Source organism: Raphanus sativus, unplaced genomic scaffold, assembly GCF_000801105.2.
Source record: "Raphanus sativus cultivar WK10039 unplaced genomic scaffold, ASM80110v3 Scaffold1277, whole genome shotgun sequence".
In the NCBI taxonomy this organism is placed as follows: Eukaryota; Viridiplantae; Streptophyta; class Magnoliopsida; order Brassicales; family Brassicaceae; genus Raphanus; species Raphanus sativus.
Genome location: NW_026616590.1, coordinates 1 through 21,727, shown reverse-complemented (window position 1 = coordinate 21,727; position 21,727 = coordinate 1). Strand labels below are relative to the sequence as shown.

At 35.9% G+C, this 21,727-nt stretch overlaps 3 protein-coding genes and 1 long non-coding RNA gene across 11 annotated transcripts; 2 read left to right on the top strand and 2 right to left on the bottom strand.

Moving 5' to 3' along the window:
* The first annotated feature begins 456 nt into the window (after positions 1 to 456).
* On the top strand, positions 457 to 2,273 carry LOC108846994 (uncharacterized). 7 transcript variants are annotated; one of them, XR_001948853.2, is made up of 6 exons: positions 461 to 718; positions 857 to 1,135; positions 1,208 to 1,318; positions 1,405 to 1,477; positions 1,739 to 1,841; positions 1,932 to 2,273. It is a non-coding gene; the product is annotated as an uncharacterized LOC108846994 (long non-coding RNA). The 7 variants fall into 7 exon arrangements; XR_008941083.1 differs by having other exon boundaries at positions 457 to 718; positions 1,405 to 1,841; XR_008941086.1 differs by having other exon boundaries at positions 463 to 718; positions 1,773 to 2,273.
* Positions 2,274 to 6,030: 3,757 nt separating this feature from the next.
* On the top strand, positions 6,031 to 8,178 carry LOC130503976 (phosphomannomutase). The gene is made up of 10 exons (XM_056998546.1): positions 6,031 to 6,255; positions 6,342 to 6,408; positions 6,747 to 6,823; positions 6,910 to 6,945; positions 7,070 to 7,125; positions 7,225 to 7,324; positions 7,429 to 7,524; positions 7,611 to 7,700; positions 7,798 to 7,849; positions 7,935 to 8,178. Exons 1-10 carry the CDS (start codon positions 6,142 to 6,144, stop codon positions 7,985 to 7,987), a joined length of 741 nt encoding a protein of 246 aa, XP_056854526.1. The 5' UTR covers positions 6,031 to 6,141; the 3' UTR covers positions 7,988 to 8,178.
* Positions 8,179 to 8,214: 36 nt separating this feature from the next.
* LOC108846993 (LIM domain-containing protein PLIM2a-like) lies at positions 8,215 to 9,268 on the bottom strand. 2 transcript variants are annotated; one of them, XM_056998547.1, is made up of 4 exons: positions 9,077 to 9,268; positions 8,908 to 8,998; positions 8,794 to 8,825; positions 8,215 to 8,720 (listed from the first exon to the last, which is right to left on the bottom strand). In XM_056998547.1, exons 1-4 carry the CDS (start codon positions 9,209 to 9,211, stop codon positions 8,295 to 8,297), a joined length of 684 nt encoding a protein of 227 aa, XP_056854527.1. In that variant the 5' UTR covers positions 9,212 to 9,268; the 3' UTR covers positions 8,215 to 8,294. The 2 variants fall into 2 exon arrangements, with proteins under 2 accessions (XP_056854527.1, XP_056854528.1); XM_056998548.1 differs by having other exon boundaries at positions 8,794 to 8,822.
* An 8,237-nt stretch (positions 9,269 to 17,505) lies between these two features.
* On the bottom strand, positions 17,506 to 18,385 carry LOC130503975 (auxin response factor 1-like). The gene is made up of 4 exons (XM_056998545.1): positions 18,306 to 18,385; positions 18,155 to 18,240; positions 17,649 to 17,843; positions 17,506 to 17,549 (listed from the first exon to the last, which is right to left on the bottom strand). Exons 1-4 carry the CDS (start codon positions 18,383 to 18,385, stop codon positions 17,506 to 17,508), a joined length of 405 nt encoding a protein of 134 aa, XP_056854525.1.
* Positions 18,386 to 21,727: the final 3,342 nt, after the last annotated feature.

The window sequence follows — 21,727 nt, the reverse complement described above, 5'->3', positions numbered from 1 at the left end:
TAATGTTGGACATTATGTATAGTAGGTGATTGTAAATTTACGATGCTGGGTGGTCCAAATAAGTAAATTTCTGTTGCAAATATTGGCTATCACAATCGACTCTTGAACCAAATAAAAACGATATATCGATCTCTATTCTCCACCATATTTGATAAAAAAATGTTATTTTTTTTGTGGGATGTTTTATAATCATCTAGACTTTTACTCTCACAATAAATATAGACAATTTTCCTAAAACCCGACCATATAGTTCCAACATTTTTTTCTTAAATTTTTCTCGTGATTCTTTTTTTTAATATAGTGTCAAATCTATTATTATAAAGAAAAGGTGTCTCTCTTCTCATAGAGCCACGTCATCAAATACTCTCTTCTGCATGTGACACCTGTCCCACCATCTTAAACACTGCGTTTCATTAACTTCATTCTACGAGATACGTGGGCTTCGTTATGTGTTGTTAGTGCTCGATAATGTCCACATAGAATCTAGCCCCTTATTGATAATTTAGGGTTCATCAATATCTACGATCTCTGCCATCAGAGAGGCTGAGGTCGGCGTGACGATTCCGTTCGTTGGGGTTTAGATCACGTCCTTTCACCTTCGTTCCATCCATCGAAACGAGACAGTTTCCAGATCGCATTAAACATGTTCCTAACTACCATAGCCACGAACTATGTGTGTGAATCTTCTTAGAGGCGGTATTTCTAAGAGTATAAAAAGGTATGATTTCCTCCTCTCAATACCAATCTCTCTAATATGGTTTTCTTCCTCTTTGTCTCACTCCTCCGAGGGTTTCTGTGAGATTCTGAGTTCCCGTGTGGTTGTTCAGAATTGTAACTGTTTTGTATCTGACCGCAGAATTCAAAGCTAGATACAACGTGTTAGGCTGTTCCAGGATGCAAATAGGTCTTGAATTGATTCATCTCGGCGGCGGCAGTTTCGGCAACTAACGATGCTAACTCTCGAGAACGCCGGTGGTTTCACGTCGTTGCTTGAGCCTCCACTTGCCGTCATTGTATTTTCAAGTACTGGCCCTTACGGAATTTTTTTTGATATCTCCACCGCCGCTTCACCATTACGGAACATTGACTAGCCCAAAACAATCGGTCTCGCAAGAGAATAGAACTCAACAAAAAGGTGAGACACAAGTTATGTTTTGTTGACATTTGATTAAGCCAGTGATTGATGAATCCTTGACGTTATTTATAGGCTAAAAGCTTAACAAAGACGAAGAACAAAGCTCGGAAGAGAACGAGAAGCTTTCATATGTTCATGTTAGAGTTCGCTGTGGTGAAGCAACAGATAGCCATAGCAGAACGAGTAACTTTGCATCTCACATATTTGCACAACTTTTCTTTTTTGATTTTAATCAGTGGATTAATTGCTAATTCATTACTAATTTTCAGATTATAGGCAAGAAGGGAGAAAATTAATACACGGATGAAGCTGCTATAGGAACTGGTTCCAGGCTGTGATAAGGTTTGTCTCTGAGATAATGACTTGCGATCAATATGCTAATTAATCTTAATATCTTCGATTATGCTTAACGACAGGATATTTTTCTAAATAGATTCACCTAAAGATAAGAATATTGAATAGTTTTGATGATATAGTTTGTTTTTGTTAAATAATCAACACAAAAAGTGGATTGCTTAATCGCTTTTTATGAAGAAGAGTGGTTTCTGGTTTGCCAAAGTGGCCTTAAAGGTCTTAACTTTATTATTTCTGTGTTGGGAGAAGTATCCTCACAGGAAAAATTCTGGCTTGAAATCAGAATGCAGCCTTACTCAAGAAGATAGTAATAAAAGTTCCGGAAATGACTTGAGAGACAAAGACGATTTGAGTAGGGATAGATTATCTTTTCGCACATACTCTGTTTTTTCTGTAAAACAAACCTAGCAATGCCTAAGTAGAGCGGCCATTGTTTCTGCAGTTGCCTTCAAAAGTGATGAAGCAGACAATGCAGAAGAAGAAAACAATGATATCTTCTATGATTCCGAAAGTGACCATGTTTTTTGTTTTTCTTTTTTTTTTAGTTTTGAGCCTCTGTTTCTATATCTGATAGAAAATTCCTTTATGAGATTCAGGGAGTTTAGAGACATTGATGACTCTGAGTGACACTTCTGGATTGTTTGGAAGGTCTCAACTTCTCGGATGGGGCTAATTTGTAATTCTCTTTTTTTGTTTTGTTTTTATGCTACAACTAACGTGTAATTCTCAATCTCTCAAACCTTCGTATGCTTTTATCAAGGAAACACAAGAAACTAGAAAATCATGGAAATTGCCTTTTTGTTATATTCTGCTCATTAACTAATAATTGTTGTCTAAAACTTTGGTCAAGCCCATCCATGAAGAACACTTTGGTAACTAATAACTTTGGTTAGAGATATAAAAAGATTGACAAATCACAGTGACTACCAAACAGATAAATAACTTGAATGTTATGTGGCATATTACAGGAGAACAAGATCAACAGCTACATGTCACCCGAACAACATTTAAACTGGATTGGACTCATGCGACCAATATATAGTTGAGCAACATATGCCACCGTATGGTGTCCGTATACCTTTTATAATTTCTTGATAAAATTTCAAACATGATTTCTTTATTTACACGTTTCAAACATTACTTTAACTTCTTCCCAATTATGAACCCGAATTTGAAGTTGTGAATTAAATGTTAATATAGTTGTATTGACAAAAAAAGTTGTAACGTGGGAAAATCCAAAATTTAATACAACCTTCCTACTTAAAATTATGTTACATAGGCACGCAAAATGCATTACACAACTCGACGAAAAACAGAATGCAACATCACCATAATTCTACGAACCTCAATATAAATAAATTAAGAAAAACTGCCAAAACGAAGAAAAAAAAGCAGTATGGTTGTTCCGTTAGTATAATATCATCTTTTAATTGTTTCTTTAGTATAATTTCTTTTATAATCTCAAAACTAACTCTTAATTAATCAAACTAAGCACATTAAACACAAGCTAAAAGTTTAATTGAATTTTAAAATAAAAGGAATTTTTTCTAAAACGTTAAAATTTTTATTTTTTTTTTCTTACTTTTTAGTAAAAATAATTTTTTTACAAACATCTTAAACTTTTTATAAAAGTAAAATTTGTTAAACGTTTTTTATAATGTTTATTTAACGTTTTTATTATAATTTTTTTATAAAGTTACAAATTTTATTTTATTAAAAATTTATTAAAAAAATTACAAAGTCTTATTTCATTAAAAATGTTTTACAAATTTTATTTTTATTTTTATGCAAACATTTTTAAAAAGTTAAAATTAAAATTTCATTTTTCCATTAAAAAGAAAAAACTTTTGGACAAGGTAAATCGACCTATACACGTTTTAGGGAAGTTAGAATATAACAAATATTTTTAAAATATTTTTTAACTGAAATATCATAATTTTCGCCAAAATCAAAATTTTTTATCCGTAGAAGACACTTTCTACACATCCTAGAACCAAAAAAAATAATCTCACAAGCAGATTTTACCTCATTAAAATTTCCCAATAAATTAACTGTATAGTAACCATTTAAAAAAAATTATCAACATATCCCGCGCGAAGCGCGGGTTTTTCCTAGTTTATTAAAAAAACATGTTTTATACATCAAATATAGTCTAAATTTGAAACTCTCGAAACAAAAACTTTACAATCTAGTGCCAAACCAAAATTGCATAAGACTTTTATGTTTCTTGTTGTCCGTAGACTTCAGTTAAAACAAGTCCATTCCTCACATTCTTATCCAAAAGTTAATATAAAACTTGAGTTGAATGGGAAGCTTCCCTATGTAGATGCTTATTCCTTGCACACCAAATCATGTGAATGGAAGCCTTCATAGTGTATCTAACACACAACCTCGATTTGAAATCAAGATGTGAAGTTGAGAGGACCTGACCAATCTCATTCCAAGACGTTGTATGATTCAATTAGAGTATACCTTGCGTAAGGTTGCGCCATATCTAAGAAGAATACTCACAGGAGAAGAACAAATGGTTAAGAGATTCAGCCGAGTTGTTGCAAAGCACACACTGAGTTGGTAAATCCATGTTCCATCGCACCATATGATTTGCCATAGTGAGCCTATTATGCATCGCCAACCATGTTATAAAGGAGTATTTAGGCATAGCATGAGAGAACCAAACAACTTGCGCCTAAACACATTTCTGTTAAACCAGCCTAGTGAGCTCCCATGTCTCGTGAGTAGTGAAGCTTGTGTGATAGTCAGAACCTCTCTTCCATAGGTTAACATCATCACCCTCCATCCTCAAATCTTTTATGGAGTAAATGATGTCTTCAACTTCATTGTACGTCTTAACTCTGTGCCTCTTCCTCTTATGTTGGATAATCACATCATTCATCGTGGCTTGCAAACTAATTTCCATATTAATAAAGCCTCTCTCATCAAATATACGAATCAAAACTCCCATTTCCGACCAGCGATCAAACCATGGAATGTCTCATAAATTCAAGCAATTCATTTTTGATAATACATAACACATAAACATTTATAAATGATAGTTGGAGACTTGGAGTGAACAGATGTGGGAAGACTTCATTTTCTGGTAAGGCAATAGACATTGATCAGTGTAGAGTGGCTCTATCACTTGCATTGATGATATCAGTAGAACTAAACTGTATCCAAGAGTGCGCTTTGTTTTTCAGAAAATTTAACTCATAGATTGTAGAGCGAAGGGACTAAGGTATGCCTTTCAGTGTTGGAGCGAATAGATCCTGCTCTTGAGAGTTAGATGTGATACTAGATGAGTGTTCTTTTTCTTCTTCTATTTCAGAAATGAAAGAGGAGGTTTATAAGCTATGTTGCACCGAGACGGATATGGGACAGATACGGATACGGGAGCGGAAACGGGAAACGGCAAAACTTATAAAAACGGGTACGACACACATATATATATATAATATATATACTCATATATTGAAAAATAAAGATAAATACACTATATATCTTCATATAAAACAGTTTAATATAATATTTTAAATAACAATAATAAGAAAAAAAATCTTTAAACCATTTATTATCAAAATTTGGTTCATTAATAAAAAGTTCATAAACATATCAATAAAATTATAAACTCAAATCTCGTTAAACTCTTACTTTTAGTTTTCTTTTTAAGAAAAAAGTAAATGAAATAGATTGTTAAAAAAAGGTAAATGAATTAGATTAGAGGGTGTAAAAAAGAAAACTAAAAGTAAGAGTTTAAAACAAAATATACATCTCACTACTTTAAGAACAGATTTACACATTCTAATCTAATTCATTTACTTTTTTCTTAAAAAGAAAATTAAAAGTAAGAGCTTAACGAGATTTTGAGTTTATAATTTTATTGATTGATATGTTTATGAACTTGTTATTAATGAACCAAATTTTGATAATAAATGGTTTAAGGATTGTTTTTCTTATTATTGCTATTTAAAATTTTATATTAAACTGTTTTATATGAAGATATATAATGTATTTATCTTTATTTTTTAATAAATGAGTATATATGTATTTTATTTATATATATGTGCAGTACCCATTTCTATAAAATTTTAGTTTTACCGTTTTCTGTTCAGGCTTTCGTAGCTGTCTATGTTTCCCGTATTCGTCTCGGTGCAACATATGATATGACGAAAGTGATGATGGTCCTCTCGCAGCACTGAACGGCACAGAAGCAAACAAAGCCCGAGAAATAAAGAGTCGTAAAGTTAGAATTGATTTTTGAAAGAATGAGCAAAAAATAATTAACAACACTGAAAAAAAATTAAATGACACATGGACAGAATTTATCTGAAGATGATTATGGGCTTCCAAGTTATCAGGCCCATTGGGAAGACATGAAAGAACTCTTTCTTTCGATCGCAAGCACTACATTCAATTTCAACCATACTAGTAGTATTATATATCTGACTGAATCAAATATCTAGACTAAAGTCAAAAAGCAGGAAGTAATGATTTTAATGCGTCACGATTACTTTATCAACCAATCACAGATCTCTAGGACAAAAAGTGAGAGGGACCATATATTAAGCGACACTCTTTCGTTACACGATCAGATCGGTCCTCCACACTCGTTTAATATTATTCCGCCATTATCTTTGAAATCTCTTCATCATTCAATGGCGGCCAGAAAGCCAGGAGTGATCGCTTTGTTCGATGTCGACGGTACTCTCACTGCTCCAAGGAAGGAAGCTACTCCTGAACTGCTCCATTTTATCAGAGAATTGCGCAAGGTATGATGATGACTCATTGTTGTAGCTTCTGTGAATTGGGGTTTATGCCTGGTTAGTGTTCGATGAAATGTCTGTGAGAGTTTCAGGTGGTTACTGTTGGAGTCGTTGGTGGATCTGATTTAAGCAAGATTTCTGAGCAGCTTGGCAAAACAGGTACGTTATTCGTAGAAGCTATGCTCTCTTCTTAGAAGCTCGATTTGGTTTCTAAAGATAGGATCTTTTTGCTACATTGATTAGAAAGCTCACTCTTTTGTTCTGTTCTCTGGTTTAGATCGTTGACTAGATCCATCCATCAACAACAATGATACACAACACAAGATCCTTTAAGTCTATATATTAGTATAGCTGCTGATAGTTTATGTCTGTTTTGATTCTGGAATGTGTTTGAGGTCTCTAAAGTCTCTGTCTTTATCTAAGATATGGCTCTACTTTCTTGCCTTGTGAGTCTCCATCTGTTTGGCTAACGCTTTCGTGTTTGTATTTTCTTGCAGTCACTACCGACTATGATTATTGCTTCTCTGAGAATGGTCTTGTTGCCCATAAAGATGGGAAGCCCATTGGAATCCAGGTGCTTATGAAACACACAGCTTTTACTTTACCCACATTGTTTCTTGATCGTTTTTTTTTTTAAATAGTTTGTTTCTTTTTTCTCAGAGCCTGAAGCTGCACCTTGGAGAAGATAAGCTCAAGGTAAATCATTGTCCCTTATGTGTAGTAGATAGCAGCAGTTGCTTTACATGTTTAATTGATGGTGGGGCGTATGCAAGTGCATGTTGTTTGAATAATTGATGATAGCATACATTTGATGATGCAGGAGTTGATAAATTTCGCGCTGCACTACATTGCAGACTTGGATATTCCAATCAAAAGGTACTTATAAAGATCAACCTCTAGTCTCTCGAGTCAACGTTTTGTTTACCTTACAAGTTTATTAAAGATGCCGCTTCTTCTTGAAATTTGTATGCACAGGGGAACATTTATAGAATTTCGAAATGGAATGCTTAATGTGTCACCGATTGGTCGCAACTGCAGCCAAGAAGAAAGAGACGAGTTCGAGAAATATGATAAGGTAAGAGAAACTTTTTTTAGTTCGGTTCCTTATAGAAAAATCAATCATGAGCATTGTTTGTTTATTAGTGTTGATATCGTTCTAACGTTTTAGTCTTAAAAAAGGTTCAAAACATCCGACCAAAGATGGTGGCTGAACTTCGTGAGCGGTTTGCGCATCTTAACCTTACTTTCTCTATTGGAGGACAGATTAGCTTCGATGTGAGTTTAACTGGAAATGTGGATTATAATAATTAGTTATGACAAATTTATGTATTACTGAGTCTAGTTCCATTTTTATGACTCAGGTCTTCCCTAAAGGTTGGGATAAGACTTATTGTTTGCAATACCTTGAGGATTTCAGTGAAATCCATTTCTTTGGTGACAAAACCTATGAGGTAAAAAAAATCAACTTAACTTTCCAAACTTAAAGAGTAATTTGAATGATTTTCCATTGAGCTTGATGTGTAACAACATGACTTTAACTTCCTGCAGGGTGGAAACGATTATGAAATCTATGAATCACCAAAAACAATTGGCCATTCAGGTCAGATATATCATCTGTTTATCTCTGTAGTATTTGTGTTATCGACACTTTCATGACCAGTAAAATTGTTTCTTTTGCGTTGCAGTTACTAGTCCGGATGATACAATGGCAAAATGCAAGGCTCTGTTCATGTCTTGAAACAGTATCCATCTCAAGAACACTGCCAGAGTTTGACTATTCTTGGCAAATTTTCACAACTTTTGATTATTTACATATCAGAAATGGAGAGAAGTATGTGTTTACATGTGATTCCAATATGTTTGAATTTTGATTTATAAGAATAAAATGTTTAGAAAATGGATGTTAAAGGTTTGTTTTTACAACAGATTCTCTCCATGCTTTACAATAATTTACAAAAAGAATTAGCAAATGATTGTATACCATATATTAATTTTTAAACATAAAAAGCATATAAAACTTCAAACTTGAGAACTGATAAAGATAGTTACTCAGCCGCAGTCACAGGCTCAGGCTTTTCTTCTCCTGCAGCTTCAGGGGCTGCTTCTTCTCCTCCTCCTTCACCCTCGGGAACAGCTGCCTCGTCTTCAGGTTTGTGGTCATCATGAGGAGGAGAAGAGGCACCAGAAGAGGCTGACCTACGGTGGTTAGCGGCAGCTTGATGGACGTTATTGTAACTTCCTTTCTCAAGAAAGAGCTGGTTGAAATGGACTTTACAGTAGAGTACACCGTTGAGAGAAGCGTATGAAGAGTGAGTCAAAGGACAACCACTGTGCGCACACTTGAAACAAGTCTTGTGGAAACATTCTCCTTCCATTGTAACTTTCTCGAGTGGATAGACTGTTTTCTGACAAGTCGCACACTTGTCTTGTGTTCCACTGAAGAATGAAGATAACTTGCTTGGAGCTCGAGTCTTTAAGAGATTCAAAGGGAAAAAAAAGATTAGATTGATGATGAAAGAAACATGCAAACTAAAAGTTCATTACCAGCTGATCATTCGGCTTCTCTGTCTTTCCTGCTAATGTAATTAGATGAAGTTAGCAAAGACAAATGAGAAAACATTCGAAAACAAAACCAAGGAAGAGATAAACTAAAGAGACCTGTGTGAAGGCTCTTGACAGATTCTTTAAAAAGCTGCTCGAAGTGACGCTTGCAGTAAAGAACTCCATCCATTGATGAGTAGTTACTTATCTGTTTGAGAATAGAGTTTCAAGGCACTGTAGAAACATAGTAACAATGAAGAAAGAAAGAAAGAAGGAAGAGAAGTACCACGAGAGCGCCATTGCAATGGCTGCATCTGAAGCAGTTTTTGTGATAAGTGTTTCCTTCTAACGTCAACAAATCCATCACGTAGACGGTTTTGTCACATGCCTTGCATTTATCCAATGTTCCTGTAAACGACATTTTTCTATCTTATGTGTTGTTTTTGGAGTTAAAAGGACGAGGAGAATACAAAAACAGAACGAGTTTTTGTTTCTTTCTTTTCATCAATGAGTTGCATGTCTTATTTATTAGAAGATATTGATTGAGAATCTTGGTTTCTAATGGTAGAGATTCGAAAGAGGAGAGACCATTTAATTCTAGGATTGTTTATTTTACCGATCATCATCATCTTCTTTTTTTAGTTTTTTCCCCGGGCAAATGAATGAAGGGGGTTTCTCTTTCTTGAGCTCTATTTTTAAATGTGGAAAAGAATGACAATAGTCAAAGTTACGAAGCTATTTCATAATTATTTAAATATTAGGGGGCTATGGTAAAATAATTGATGTGAATGGATAAGACATTAAGAGTGTGTAAGAAAATCCATTCATTTAACCACACATCAAATACTTCGTAACTAGGTAATAATCTGTGCCTTACACGGGATGAGATTATTGATTTTGTTATCTTTTTAATAGGTATGGGTATTTGGATATTCGTTGGGTACGGGTTAGTTCTTTTGGATATCGGGTTTTTCGAGTTTGAAAATTAAGTTCCGTTCGGGTATTACAAAATTCTGAGTCGGGTTCGAGTCGGGTTCTTCCGTGTTCGGCTGGGTTCGATTTTGATGTAAAAACCTTGAAAATAACAGAATAACCAAAGTATCTGAAATATGTTTGGATAATAGTACCCAAAGTAACCATATTACCCGATTCGGTTAGGATATTTTGTATCCAAACTACCCAAAAGAACCAAAAAAATAACTAAAATTACTCATTAGACACTGTTATTGAATATTTCTATCAAAACTATCATATTTTATCCAAAAATACACAAAATAATTAATATATTTATTTTTATCATAATTTTAATTTTTGAAATAATTATATATATAATTGTAAACAATATTTTTAAATATATATTTACATTTTGGATATCTTCAGAAACTCATTCGGTTCTCGGTTCAGATCGGGTTGAATACTGGTTCTTCGGATACATCATTTTAGGATCCATTCGGTTATTTATCCCGGGTCTGATCGAGTTCAGGACCCTGATTTTTGGGTCGGTTCTTCAGTTCCAAATATTTTTCCTAGTCTTACTTTTTAAGATAAAAAGAGATTATGTCTGTTTAATCTGGATATTCGTTCTGTATTACGTTATTTTTTCTAACCTACTAAAATATAAATAACATTTTAAATCCATAGTTATTTTGTTTTATTCGGTTGAAATGATCGAAATTTTTCAATTTTCAGTGATACTTAAAATTATTATATTTGTTTGGTTTCATGTAATATGATTTTCTACGGTTCTTATGTCGAACCAATGGTTTCATTAATTCATTTTTAAATTCTAAATGCTTGCAAAATCAAATAAAATCTAAATAATAGTTTAAGAAAAAGGATATCCAATATTATTTGTATTGTTTGTACAAACAATTTTGGAGACATTTTAAGATTATGTATTTTATATAAGATAATCTAATATTACTTGTGTTGTTTGAACTTTCATATGTTAGACATAATATAAAAAGTTATATATTTATATTCATAGAAATTTGTTTTTATTGAGTTTAATAATTTATAATTCTTTAGTAAATTTGCCTAAAATTCATAGGCAAATTTTGTATTACCTTACTCAACCGACTACATTTAATATCTTCTATTTTCATTTTCTGTTTGAATATGATTTAGTAACTTATATAAACTTCCTACTCAAGCTAAAAATCATCGAATTAATTAACTAAATATTTTTTAAATATTATTAACATACATTTCAAAAAGACAATTATAAATATATGTCAAATTGGTTTAGACTAAATCAATTTTGTACTTTGGTTTAGACTAAATCATTTTGACTTTTTTTTTACATCAATCATTTTGACTTCGTTATATGGTTTGGATTATATAGATATATAGTCACCGAGTTAAAATTCACTCATTCGACAAAAACATGCACCCCTTTTCTAATTTTTTAATAATATCTAAAAATAATTTTCCAAAATGATTAAAAAGAAAAAAATAGGTAACATCCAACCACACATCGACTTATTTGATTATTATGAACTTATTAATATATCTAAGTTTGTCTTGGATCATCAGGTGGTAATCTTCTTATATGGTGAATTCACCTTATTAATTTACTCTCACAAATTGTGTATAGAGTGTTATATTTGCTGTGCTGAATATATACACCCGCAGACGTTCTTGAAAATTATGTTATGAAAATTGAACTTTAGATCAAGATAGTTCAAGTGAACCAATCAAACCAAATATTAAATTCAGTGATGTGTGATTTCGACCAGCTGAAACATTATCTCGAACCAAGTTTGGTTTGTTTCTAATTGATTTTGTTTTTTCAAATATTCTTCTATACTTTTCTTGGTTGATACTTGGTATTACCGAAGAGAATCTTCAGTGTGAGTTCAGAATGTATGTACTGTCATCGTAAACGAAAAACAAGAAATAATTTAATAAATAACTGATAGATTTACACAAGACAAAACTTTTTTTTTGGCATTACTTTTAATATAACACAAGTAGACTTAAACATCAGTAGTGGTAAGCTTTTGAAATCTTTAGTCTTCTCACGGTTGACAAAAACATTCTACAAGACAAAACCCCAAATATACAACTGTTTAGTTTTTAAAGAACAATCTAAATAAGGAAATAATAATATCAATGGAGGAACAAGACTACATACTCCCAACCATCATCCAGTTTAGTTTCAATTTTGATGTTTGAGTTGCTATCAGTTTTCATCATAAACTTTAACCTATGATGAGATAATAACTCTGGCAAACAAACAAAAAAATCCTATGAAATAGTAACTGGCGCAAGTATTCTAGTTCTGTCAATTTATTAATCTATTCTTTTAATGAGGAAACAATTTCAAAGCGGCTTAAAAGAAAGAAAAAAGTAGTTGTTATAAAACTCAGAAGAAAATGGTTCTGTTTCGTGACTATCTCTCTCTCTCTTTCTCTCGTGTGTTTGACAAGCAAGAAAAGAAATAAAAACAGAGACACGAGATTTGGTAACCCAGTATCAACGCATCGGTGTGATGACGTCTACTCTGGGGCCGGATTCAATCCAGGCAGTATATAAATCAGGAGATGGTGTTTTCTTACAGCTCAAGAACAGAGCAACAAACTCTCTAAAGCTCTCAAATGTCTTAACTCTCACAACGTAAAGAAGACATGAATGTAAGGTTTTATAGCAAAACCCTACGTAAAGTGAATACTCTGTCGCGACCAGAAGTTTCACTTTCTTTCTTCCCTCTTTTGCCAAATCCCGGTTTAGTCTGTACAATAACCAGCTTCAACTGAACCGACTTTCTTCTTAATTCAAACCGCAAATCAGCTTCAAACCGAAACCTCTCTGAACTTGAATCACAAGAAAGCAAAAGCTTCAACATTCTCCACCTTGATTCAAGTTTCATCTTCTTCTCGATATACTACACAAACTTAGGACTTAACCTCCGGCAGTGACGACTCTTCGTCTCAGTTGGTCAGCTTTAGAAGATCCAAGGCTGCAACAAACTTGTTCACAGGAACAGACTTGGTAGAATGTCCGCTGGATTCCTTGAAGTGTGTATCTTGCTCACTTCAACCTCACCATCTTTGATAATATATCTGATGAAATGATACTTCCTTGCTACATGTTTTGTCCTTTCATGAAACGTGTTGTTCTTAGACAAACATATAGCAGATTGTGAATCACACCAGACCGTTGCTTTCTCTTGTTTGAACCCCATATCACTGATCAAACCCTTTATCCAGATCGCCTCTTTCACAGCTTCTGATAACGCAACATATTCAGCCTCTGTAGTTGACAGTGCTACAACAGACTGAAGACATGATCTCCAACTCACAGCATTACCTCCCACTGTAAACACGTATCCACTGGTTGATCTACTCTTGTCCAAATCTCCAGCAAAATCTGAATCACAATACCCTTGTATCCTGAACTCTTTACTCTTCGTAAACACCAAGTTCAGGTCAGACGAACCTTTAACATATCTGAGCAACCATTTTACTGCTTCCCAATGTAACTCTCCAGGCTTGCTCATGAACCTATTGATCAACCCAATAACATAAAACAAATATGGTCTTGTTCCCACCATTGCATACATAAGACTTCCTACGGCACTTGAGTATGGAAATCTTTCTGTATCAATGCATTCTGAAGCATCCTTAACCGCAGATAACTTAAAGTGTCCTCCAATCGGTGTGTTCACTGTTTTAGCCTCATGCATGTTAAACCTCCAAACCACCTTGGAAAAGTAGTTCGACTGAGACAAATACAGAACACCTTTCTTTATGTCTCTCTTGATGTCAATGCCCAAGATCCGACTTGCAGCGCCCATGTCCTTCATTTCAAACTCTGAACTCAGCACTTCCGTAATCTTGACGATTTCTGCCATTTCCTTTGCAGCTAGAAGCATATCGTTCACATAAAGTAGCAAATACACCCAGCCGCTTTCAACTCTCTTTACATAAATACAGGAATCTTGTTCACTTCTCAGAAAATTCTGCTTCTTCATAAACTGATGAAATCGCTTGTTCCAAAGCCTTGGTGACTGTTTTAAGCCATAAAGAGATTTCTTCAGTAGACAGACCTGATCCTTTCCTTGATTCACCTCAAATCCCTCAGGTTGTTCCATGTACAGCTCCGGATCAAGAGTTCCGTGCAGAAATGCAGTTTTTACGTCCATTTGTTCAAGCTCCATATCTTGATTCACAACTACAGACATCAATATCCTTATGGAGACATGTTTAACAACAGGTGCAAAGACTTCTTGATAGTCTATGCCCTCTCTCTGCGTACACCCACGAGCAACCAATCTTGATTTGTGCCTCTCAGGTTCAACTCCGGGAATACCAGGCTTCTTCTTGTACAGCCACCTGCAACTGATGACCTTCTTTCCTTCTGGTCGATCAACAACATCCCAGGTATGGTTTCTCTGTAGAGAATCCATTTCTTCACCCATTGATCCGTTCCACTTAACCCACTCCTTTGATAACTTAGCCTCATGATAGCATCTTGGTTCCTCAATTTCCACATCTTCTGCTGCAAGAAGTGCAAATGCTACCATGCTGTAATCAGTGAATCTTGTTGGTGGAGCAGTAACACGTCTAGCTCTGTCTCTGGCTAGCTGATAACCAGCAAGTTCAACTTCCTCATTGTTTTGATCTTCTGTTGCATCGATGAACTCTTCATCAGACTCGCTAGAACTCTCAACATCAGCTCCACCTCTAGCTGAATGCTCTGTATTTGACTGATGTTGTTCAGTCTCGTTCTCTGGCCTGACATCAACACAAACCTCAACTCTGCTTGAACCACTCGACTCTCCTGTATCTGGGCTCTCTTTCACGTTCTTCTTCTCTGACTTCACATCTTTATACATCAACTCTTCTTGAAACACGACGTTTCTGCTAATCACACTCTTCTGTTCGTCCAAAAGCCACACCTTGTAACCTTTTGTTCCTGGAGGATATCCCAAGAAAACCCCTTTCAATGCTCTTGGTTTCAGCTTCCCTTGATCATGATGAACAAAGCAAACTGAGCCAAACTTTCTCATATGTTTATATCCTGGTTTTCTGTTCAGCCACAGCTCTTCTGGTACGTTGTGATCGATTGCAGAGCTTGGAGAATGGTTGATCACATAGGCTGCTGTAGAAGCGGCTTCTGCCCAAAACTCTTCTCCAAGACCTGATTCATTTAGCATACATCTCACCTTCTCCATTAGTGTACGATTCATCCTTTCTGCAACACCGTTTTGTTGTGGTGTGTAGGTACAGGTGCGATGTCTCTCTATGCCATGTTCTCTGCAATGATCATCAAACTTTGTGTTGCAAAACTCCAACCCATTTTCTGTTCTCAGAACCTTCACCTTCTTGTTCATCTGATTCTCTACAAGGTTTTTCCACTCATAGAACTTGTCAAATGTCTCATCTTTAGTCTTCAAGAACATCAACCACACCTTCCTTGTCTTATCTCGATGATGGATAAGAAATATTATTTTCCAGACAATGATGGTGTAGTGTTTGGGGACCCCCACAGATCATCATGCACATAACCAAGAGCGTCTTCAGTGTCATGCCTCCCAAGGTTAAAACTCAGTTTCTTAGACTTCCCCATTACGCAATGTTCACAGAACTTGAGCTCCTTAACCTCGTTTCTGTTTATCAGCCCTTTTCCAGTCAAGATCTTCATGTTGTTGATGCTCATGTGTCCGAGCCTGCTATGCCACAAAGTAGTTTTATCTGACTTGTTCAACTCCGCATTGCAAGTCTCTTGCACAACAGTTTCTCCATCCATAATATACAGACCATTCACCAGGTTACCATGGAGTGCTGTCTTCTTCTGCTTGAAGTACCTGACTTTACCATCTTTGCCTTCATGCTCAAAACCAAGCTTATCAAGGGTTCCAGTGGAGATGAGATTTCTTCTCAGATTAGGCACATATCTGACATTCTTCAGCATCGTGATCGTACCTCCGTGTGTGTTGATTCTGATTGTCCCTTGTCCTTGTGACTGAACTGTATGATCATCACCCAACAAGATAGTTGTACCTCCATTATCATGTAGGTCAAAAAACCAGTCTCTACACGAGGTCATGTGAAACGTACAACCTGAATCCAACACCCAAACATCTTTTGCTTGATCACTCATGCTCAATGACTCAGCGTCAATCAACTTCTCAGTAATAACTCCTGCCTCTCCCTGACCCTCAGTTCCGAATTTCTTCTTCCTTGCATAACAGTCTTTCTTTGTGTGGCCTTCTTTCTTGCAAAACCAGCAAGTAACCCTTCATCTTGAGTTAGATCTACCTCTTCCCTTCCCATTTGATTCCCTAGGACCTTTAGAAGAAGACCTTCCTCTCTCTCTTGTACACAAGCTTGCTCCAGAATTTTTATTATCCTTAGCAGCTTCTTGAATCTCTCTTTCTCTGGATCGTACAGCTGACACGACTTCCTCCAGAGTTAGAGAGTCTCTTCCATACTTCAGAGTATGCTTGAGCTGATCATAGCTCGACGACAGAGACGTTAAGAACAAGATCGCTTGAACTTCATCTGAAACCTTCACATCAAAACTTCCAAGCTCAGCAACAATCTTGAGAAAGTCATCCACATTCTTGTCTATGCTCAATGACTCATCCATCTTGAACGTGTAGAACTTTAGCTGCAGATGCACACGGTTAGGTAGAGACCTTTCCATATACAACCTGTTTAACATCGACCACATCTCTGCAGCAGTAACACAATGCTCAATCTTTCTCATCACATGGTCACCAAGACCTCTTATCATCAATCCCATAGCTTTCTCAGATTTTTCTTCCTTTATGGGATCACGAACTGTCTTTGTCAGCGGCACAGAAGAGTCTGTTTCTTCTCCTTCAACAGGGCTCTTCTCTTCGCTTCTGGTGAGAGGAACCTCCATCTCCAACTTGTGGTCTGTGACAATGTCTTTTAGACCCAATACACGAAAATGAGCCATCATTCTTGTCTTCCACATACTGAAATCTCCAGTACCATCGAACCTGTCGATCTTCAGCCTTGAAACCCCCACAAGATCTTCAGACATCTTGTAACCAGCAAACTACCACTCCTCCTTGCGTAAAGGTCACGCCTTTAAGACAAAGCTTGTGTTTTTATGACAAAGCTTCAATCTTTCTCAACCTGATGCTAAGAACACCGAAAGTTGGAACCTTTATGATGAAACTTGATGTATTTCCACCAAAAGGTTACACCTTTCTTCTCAAAGCTTCAACCTTTACTCTTCTCTTCAACAAAGCTTGAAACTTTATGATTTTTCTTCAGAGATTTAAGCTTTCCTCAAGATCCTGAGCTCTGATACCACTTGTTATAAAACTCAGAAGAAAATGGTTCTGTTTCATGACTCTCTCTCTCTCTCTCTTTCTCTCGTGTGTTTGACAAGCAAGAAAAGAAATAAAAACAGAGACACAAGATTTGGTAACCCAGTATCAACGCATCGGTGTGATGACGTCTACTCTGGGGCCGGATTCAATCCATGCAGTATATAAATCAGGAGATGGTGTTTTCTTACAGCTCAAGAACATAGCAACAAACTCTCTCAAGCTCTCAAATGTCTTAACTCTCACACAACGTAAAGAAGACATGAACGTAAGGTTTTACAGCAAAACCCTACGTAAAGTGAATACTCTGTCGCGACCAGAAGTTTCACTTTCCTTCTTCCCTCCTTTGCCAAATCCCGGTTTAGTATGTACAATAACCAGCTTCAACTGAACCGACTTTCTTCTTAATTCAAACCGCAAGTCAGCTTCAAACGGAAACCTCTCTGAACTTGAATCACAAGAAAGCAAAAGCTTCAACAGTAGTGAATAATTAGAAAACTTTAGATATATAAACATCTTTTCTATATGTATTTATACATATACTTACAGAGGATGGATGCGTTGAACATGAAATCTAGGGTTCTGATTAACTCATGGTAGCCATTAAGAGACATGAGATCGATCTTTCTCCCAATTGGAACTCCCTCCATGTTCACTTTAACGTAGAAGCTCCCTACGCTGTTACACTCGTTCTCTTCTTCCTCCTCCTCCGCCACCGCAACCGTATAATCTGCCGCCGGATCTACAATAGAATACATGTAACAACCATGAGTTAATATTGCGTCCGAAGTATTGCGTCCCTGAGGATGCCCCAAAGCTGAGTCCGAGCCTTAGATCCGTGCTTAGGTTTCGACTACTCGAAGAGCCACCATTAAGCGCTGCATCCACTTCGGGAAAATCCGTTCAAACGTAACAGCTTCCCTTGCGTTATTGAAGATCAGACTCAGTGATATATAGTCCTATATACAGTAGAAGACTATGAAAAACATAAAGTTTCTTCTTCGTACAACGTATCAAATCTTCTCCTTCTCTCTTACAATCTTCCATAGTTACTACTATGTCTCTGCTCAGCCCTTAACTCTCCCTGTTTGCAAACGGCAACCTCACCACGAATTTCGAGGCGAGTTTGGCCTTCGTAACTGGAGTTCCAGCCAATATAATGTTCTCACTAACTTTTGTCCTTCTCGTCTACGCTAAGTGCTACCTCATCGATCTCGGGTCAAGAACCCGCGACAGAACACGGCAAGACTCGAAGGGAGAGTACGATGAGTTGGGTCCATCCATCGTCCACAGGAAATGATTCTAACTGTTTCTGGTTCGTGGTGGTGAGTTTGGTACGATCTATATCCCCTTGCTGAGATGGGAATTGAAATTATATGTTGTTATTGTGGTTGTTTCTTGTCGTTTGACGTCAAAGCTATGAAAAAAAAATTCGTTATGTGCCTTGTCATTTAAGCAAAAAAAGGAAAGAAATTTAGGCAATAAATGTTTTTTTCTTCAAATCGCTCAGAGAGTGACACGTGGAATGGAGCATTTTCATGTATTCTGGTGAAAACCGTTTAAGGAAAACCTTAAAAATGCTTTTCCTTTAATATATAGGGGATTATTAGTTTTAACTCGATAAAATATTTCATACGATTACAGCAGATACTCCATAAAATCTTTCCCGATGTGTTTTTTTACTTTTTTACACCGTGTCCGTGACTCAAAAAATGGTCAATAGTAATTTGAAGTTGACCAGAAAAATTACATATAATAACTATATGAATCCATACATCGACAAATATATTAGTTTGTACCAATAAATCAAATATGAAGTTGGCGATACATTACGCTAATTAAGTTTCGTTTTAGAACTGTTTAGTTAGACATGATGCAACAACTTTGAAGAATACACTTAACGCATATGTAGGATGTAGCAAACCTTCATTATGAGATTGATTAACCTTACGTGGAACTGTGGAAGTCACTCATCTCCCCACAACCATATCAAACGGCTATGATTCGCGAAGCTATTGCTTGGTAAACATGTGTTACTGTGTTACAGTCTCTATAAGTCCATATCCGATCTTTATGGTTTGTCTTCTCTTAACGTATATGCTTTGTTTTCGAAACAGAGTGTTAAAAATGGCTATGTTGCAGTGAATGTGTTTGGACAGAGCTCGAGATTACAACCATTGAGTACAGAGAATGAAGAGCGAGATGAATTGATGTCTATATGTGATTACATTCTTAAGTTATTCCAAAATATCTTGGTGCTAAGGTTGAGGTAAACTATACGATTCACAACTATCTTACTTGCGCCTCACGCTATCTATACTTTTTTTTTGTAACTTAAACGTTTGATCTTGTTGTTGTTCCAGTTTACAGATTTAAGAAACAAAGCTAAGATTCGATATTCTCATGAATATTCGTGCTTTGAGAAAACTCGATAATTTGCTAATGGTAAGTCCAATACTCGAATCAAGATTCACGAGTATCAATATGATTGGTTTTGATTTTGATTATTGTAGGAGATATTGGATGGTTTTACGGACATTAACCATTAACGACTCAAGTCTCAGTGACATGTGAAGATGCAAGAAGAGCTTGCAGATGTCAATAGTTTTCCGTGACTAACTAGGCGATGAAATCACTGATGCTGGAGGCATTAGTCGTTACTACATAAGGCATGCGGAGTGGTGGGTTACCATGTGGATGCAAGGATATGCTGAGATGGAGAAGAATAAACTGAGGGTTTATGTCTTGATGTAGTCGTTGAAGTAGTTGATGATGCAGTGTGTGTCAGAGAGTGAACCAGGAGGCATGCGGAGTGGTAGAGACCATGTGGACGCGAGATGCTGAGCTGGCGTGGGATAAACTTGAGGAGCAAGTTTATACCGTGGAAAAAAGGTAAGAGATAAACTTGGGAGCAAGTTTATGCCTTGAGAAATAAGTACATTCCAAGAAAAGGAAAGTGTACTTATTAATACGGAAGTTGTCCATATATCCATGTTGCCTTGGAGACTAGGTTTCAGGAACGTGGAGATCACTATAAAAGAGCTATAGAGTCGTGGGTATCCAATAAACATTGGGGGCTATTGTTATAGAGAAAGGGTAAAAATCCCTTAGGGTGTTCTTGGGTCGTGCCGAAGCAGTTGCTGAGGTACTTGACGGTGGAGAGACATGAGCGGGTAGCTTAGGAATTGTTCAGTGGCGTGTGTTAGGGTAACACTAGACGGTAAAAAGTTGATTAAGCAGAACTTGTAATTGAGTTGTACAAGACGATTCTAATAAAGCTATTGGTGTGTGCTTGTGTATTATCTTTCTGGTTTACCTTCTGCATTACTTAATTTTGGTGTTATATTTGCACTTACAACATGGAATATCATGATTCTTACCTCACTACTCTCCCAAAGGTATATATGTATATACGTTACTGTCTGAATTATCAATACTATTAAAACTTGATCATGACCATTTTGTAAAAAAATATGTCCAATTATTTATAAATTTATTCTAAATGATTATCTAAATATATCATGTAACCACCTTAATTATATACCAAATATGATTACAAATTAAAAACACAAATATAATTATAAGAAATGTAAATATAAAAATTAAATTTCTAAAAAAAAGTTAAAAAACAGAAAATATTTTCCTTTTGAAAGGCGGATCAAGAATCTAGTTATCTATGTTAAAACTATAGTAATCAATAAGGTGTTTTTGTCTTTTTTCGAATAGGTGGGCAAGCAAGTGTAAGAGACATGATATACAAGAAACGGGCACTGTTGAGAAGTTTTATCCAGACCAGCTTATCGATATTTATCGGAGCACGAGGCGCTTGAGCTCGCGCCGACAAAGTCGAGGCGTCACTGGTTTATGGTAACATGGAGGTTGTAAGACTGGAGGGTTGAGTCACTCTAAGTCCTCATGGACATGATGGAAGGTGATGCTGAACGTGAGAATGACAACCTCCGCCCGAGCCGGGGGACCAGGAGCTTACTCTTTTGTCTCAAGCAGAGATACCCTGAACTCTCGCAGACCTCAATGACATCTGCAAGATTCAGTATAACCGAGTGAGTAATATAAAATCTTTTTTTTTTACATTTTTTTAAGATCCTGAGGAAACATTGAAATGTATATTTTGATGATCAGTATATCATGTGTTATTTTGTCTTGAACATGATATGGGAAAGGCGTTAGTGTCGGAACAGTGAGGAACAGATATTATTAGGGTTTCAATACTAGTTTTTATTCTTTGGAGCACACAAAAAAAAAAATTAATTTTACATTCCTCTGGATGTAATAAGAGTACAAAACAAAAACATTTTACTAAATTTATTGTAAACAAACTTGACCGTTTTTTTTGTTAAGTACATCCCTAAATCTCTCAACACTACTAAAGAACATAGTGATTGTGACAGTGAAGATGATGATGAATCAAAAGAAGCTTAAGCCACATTTGGAACAAATTTAAGCTATGATTGGTGTAAATCTTTTGGGGGTGTTGGCCTGTAGGTTTTAATATTTTAAAATATATACCTATATACTTTTCAAAGTAGAGTTCAGCAACTTCTTTTCAGACTCAATGTGAGGGCCTTTTTCAAACCCTTCTAGAGTAGATTCAAGACCAAAGTTATT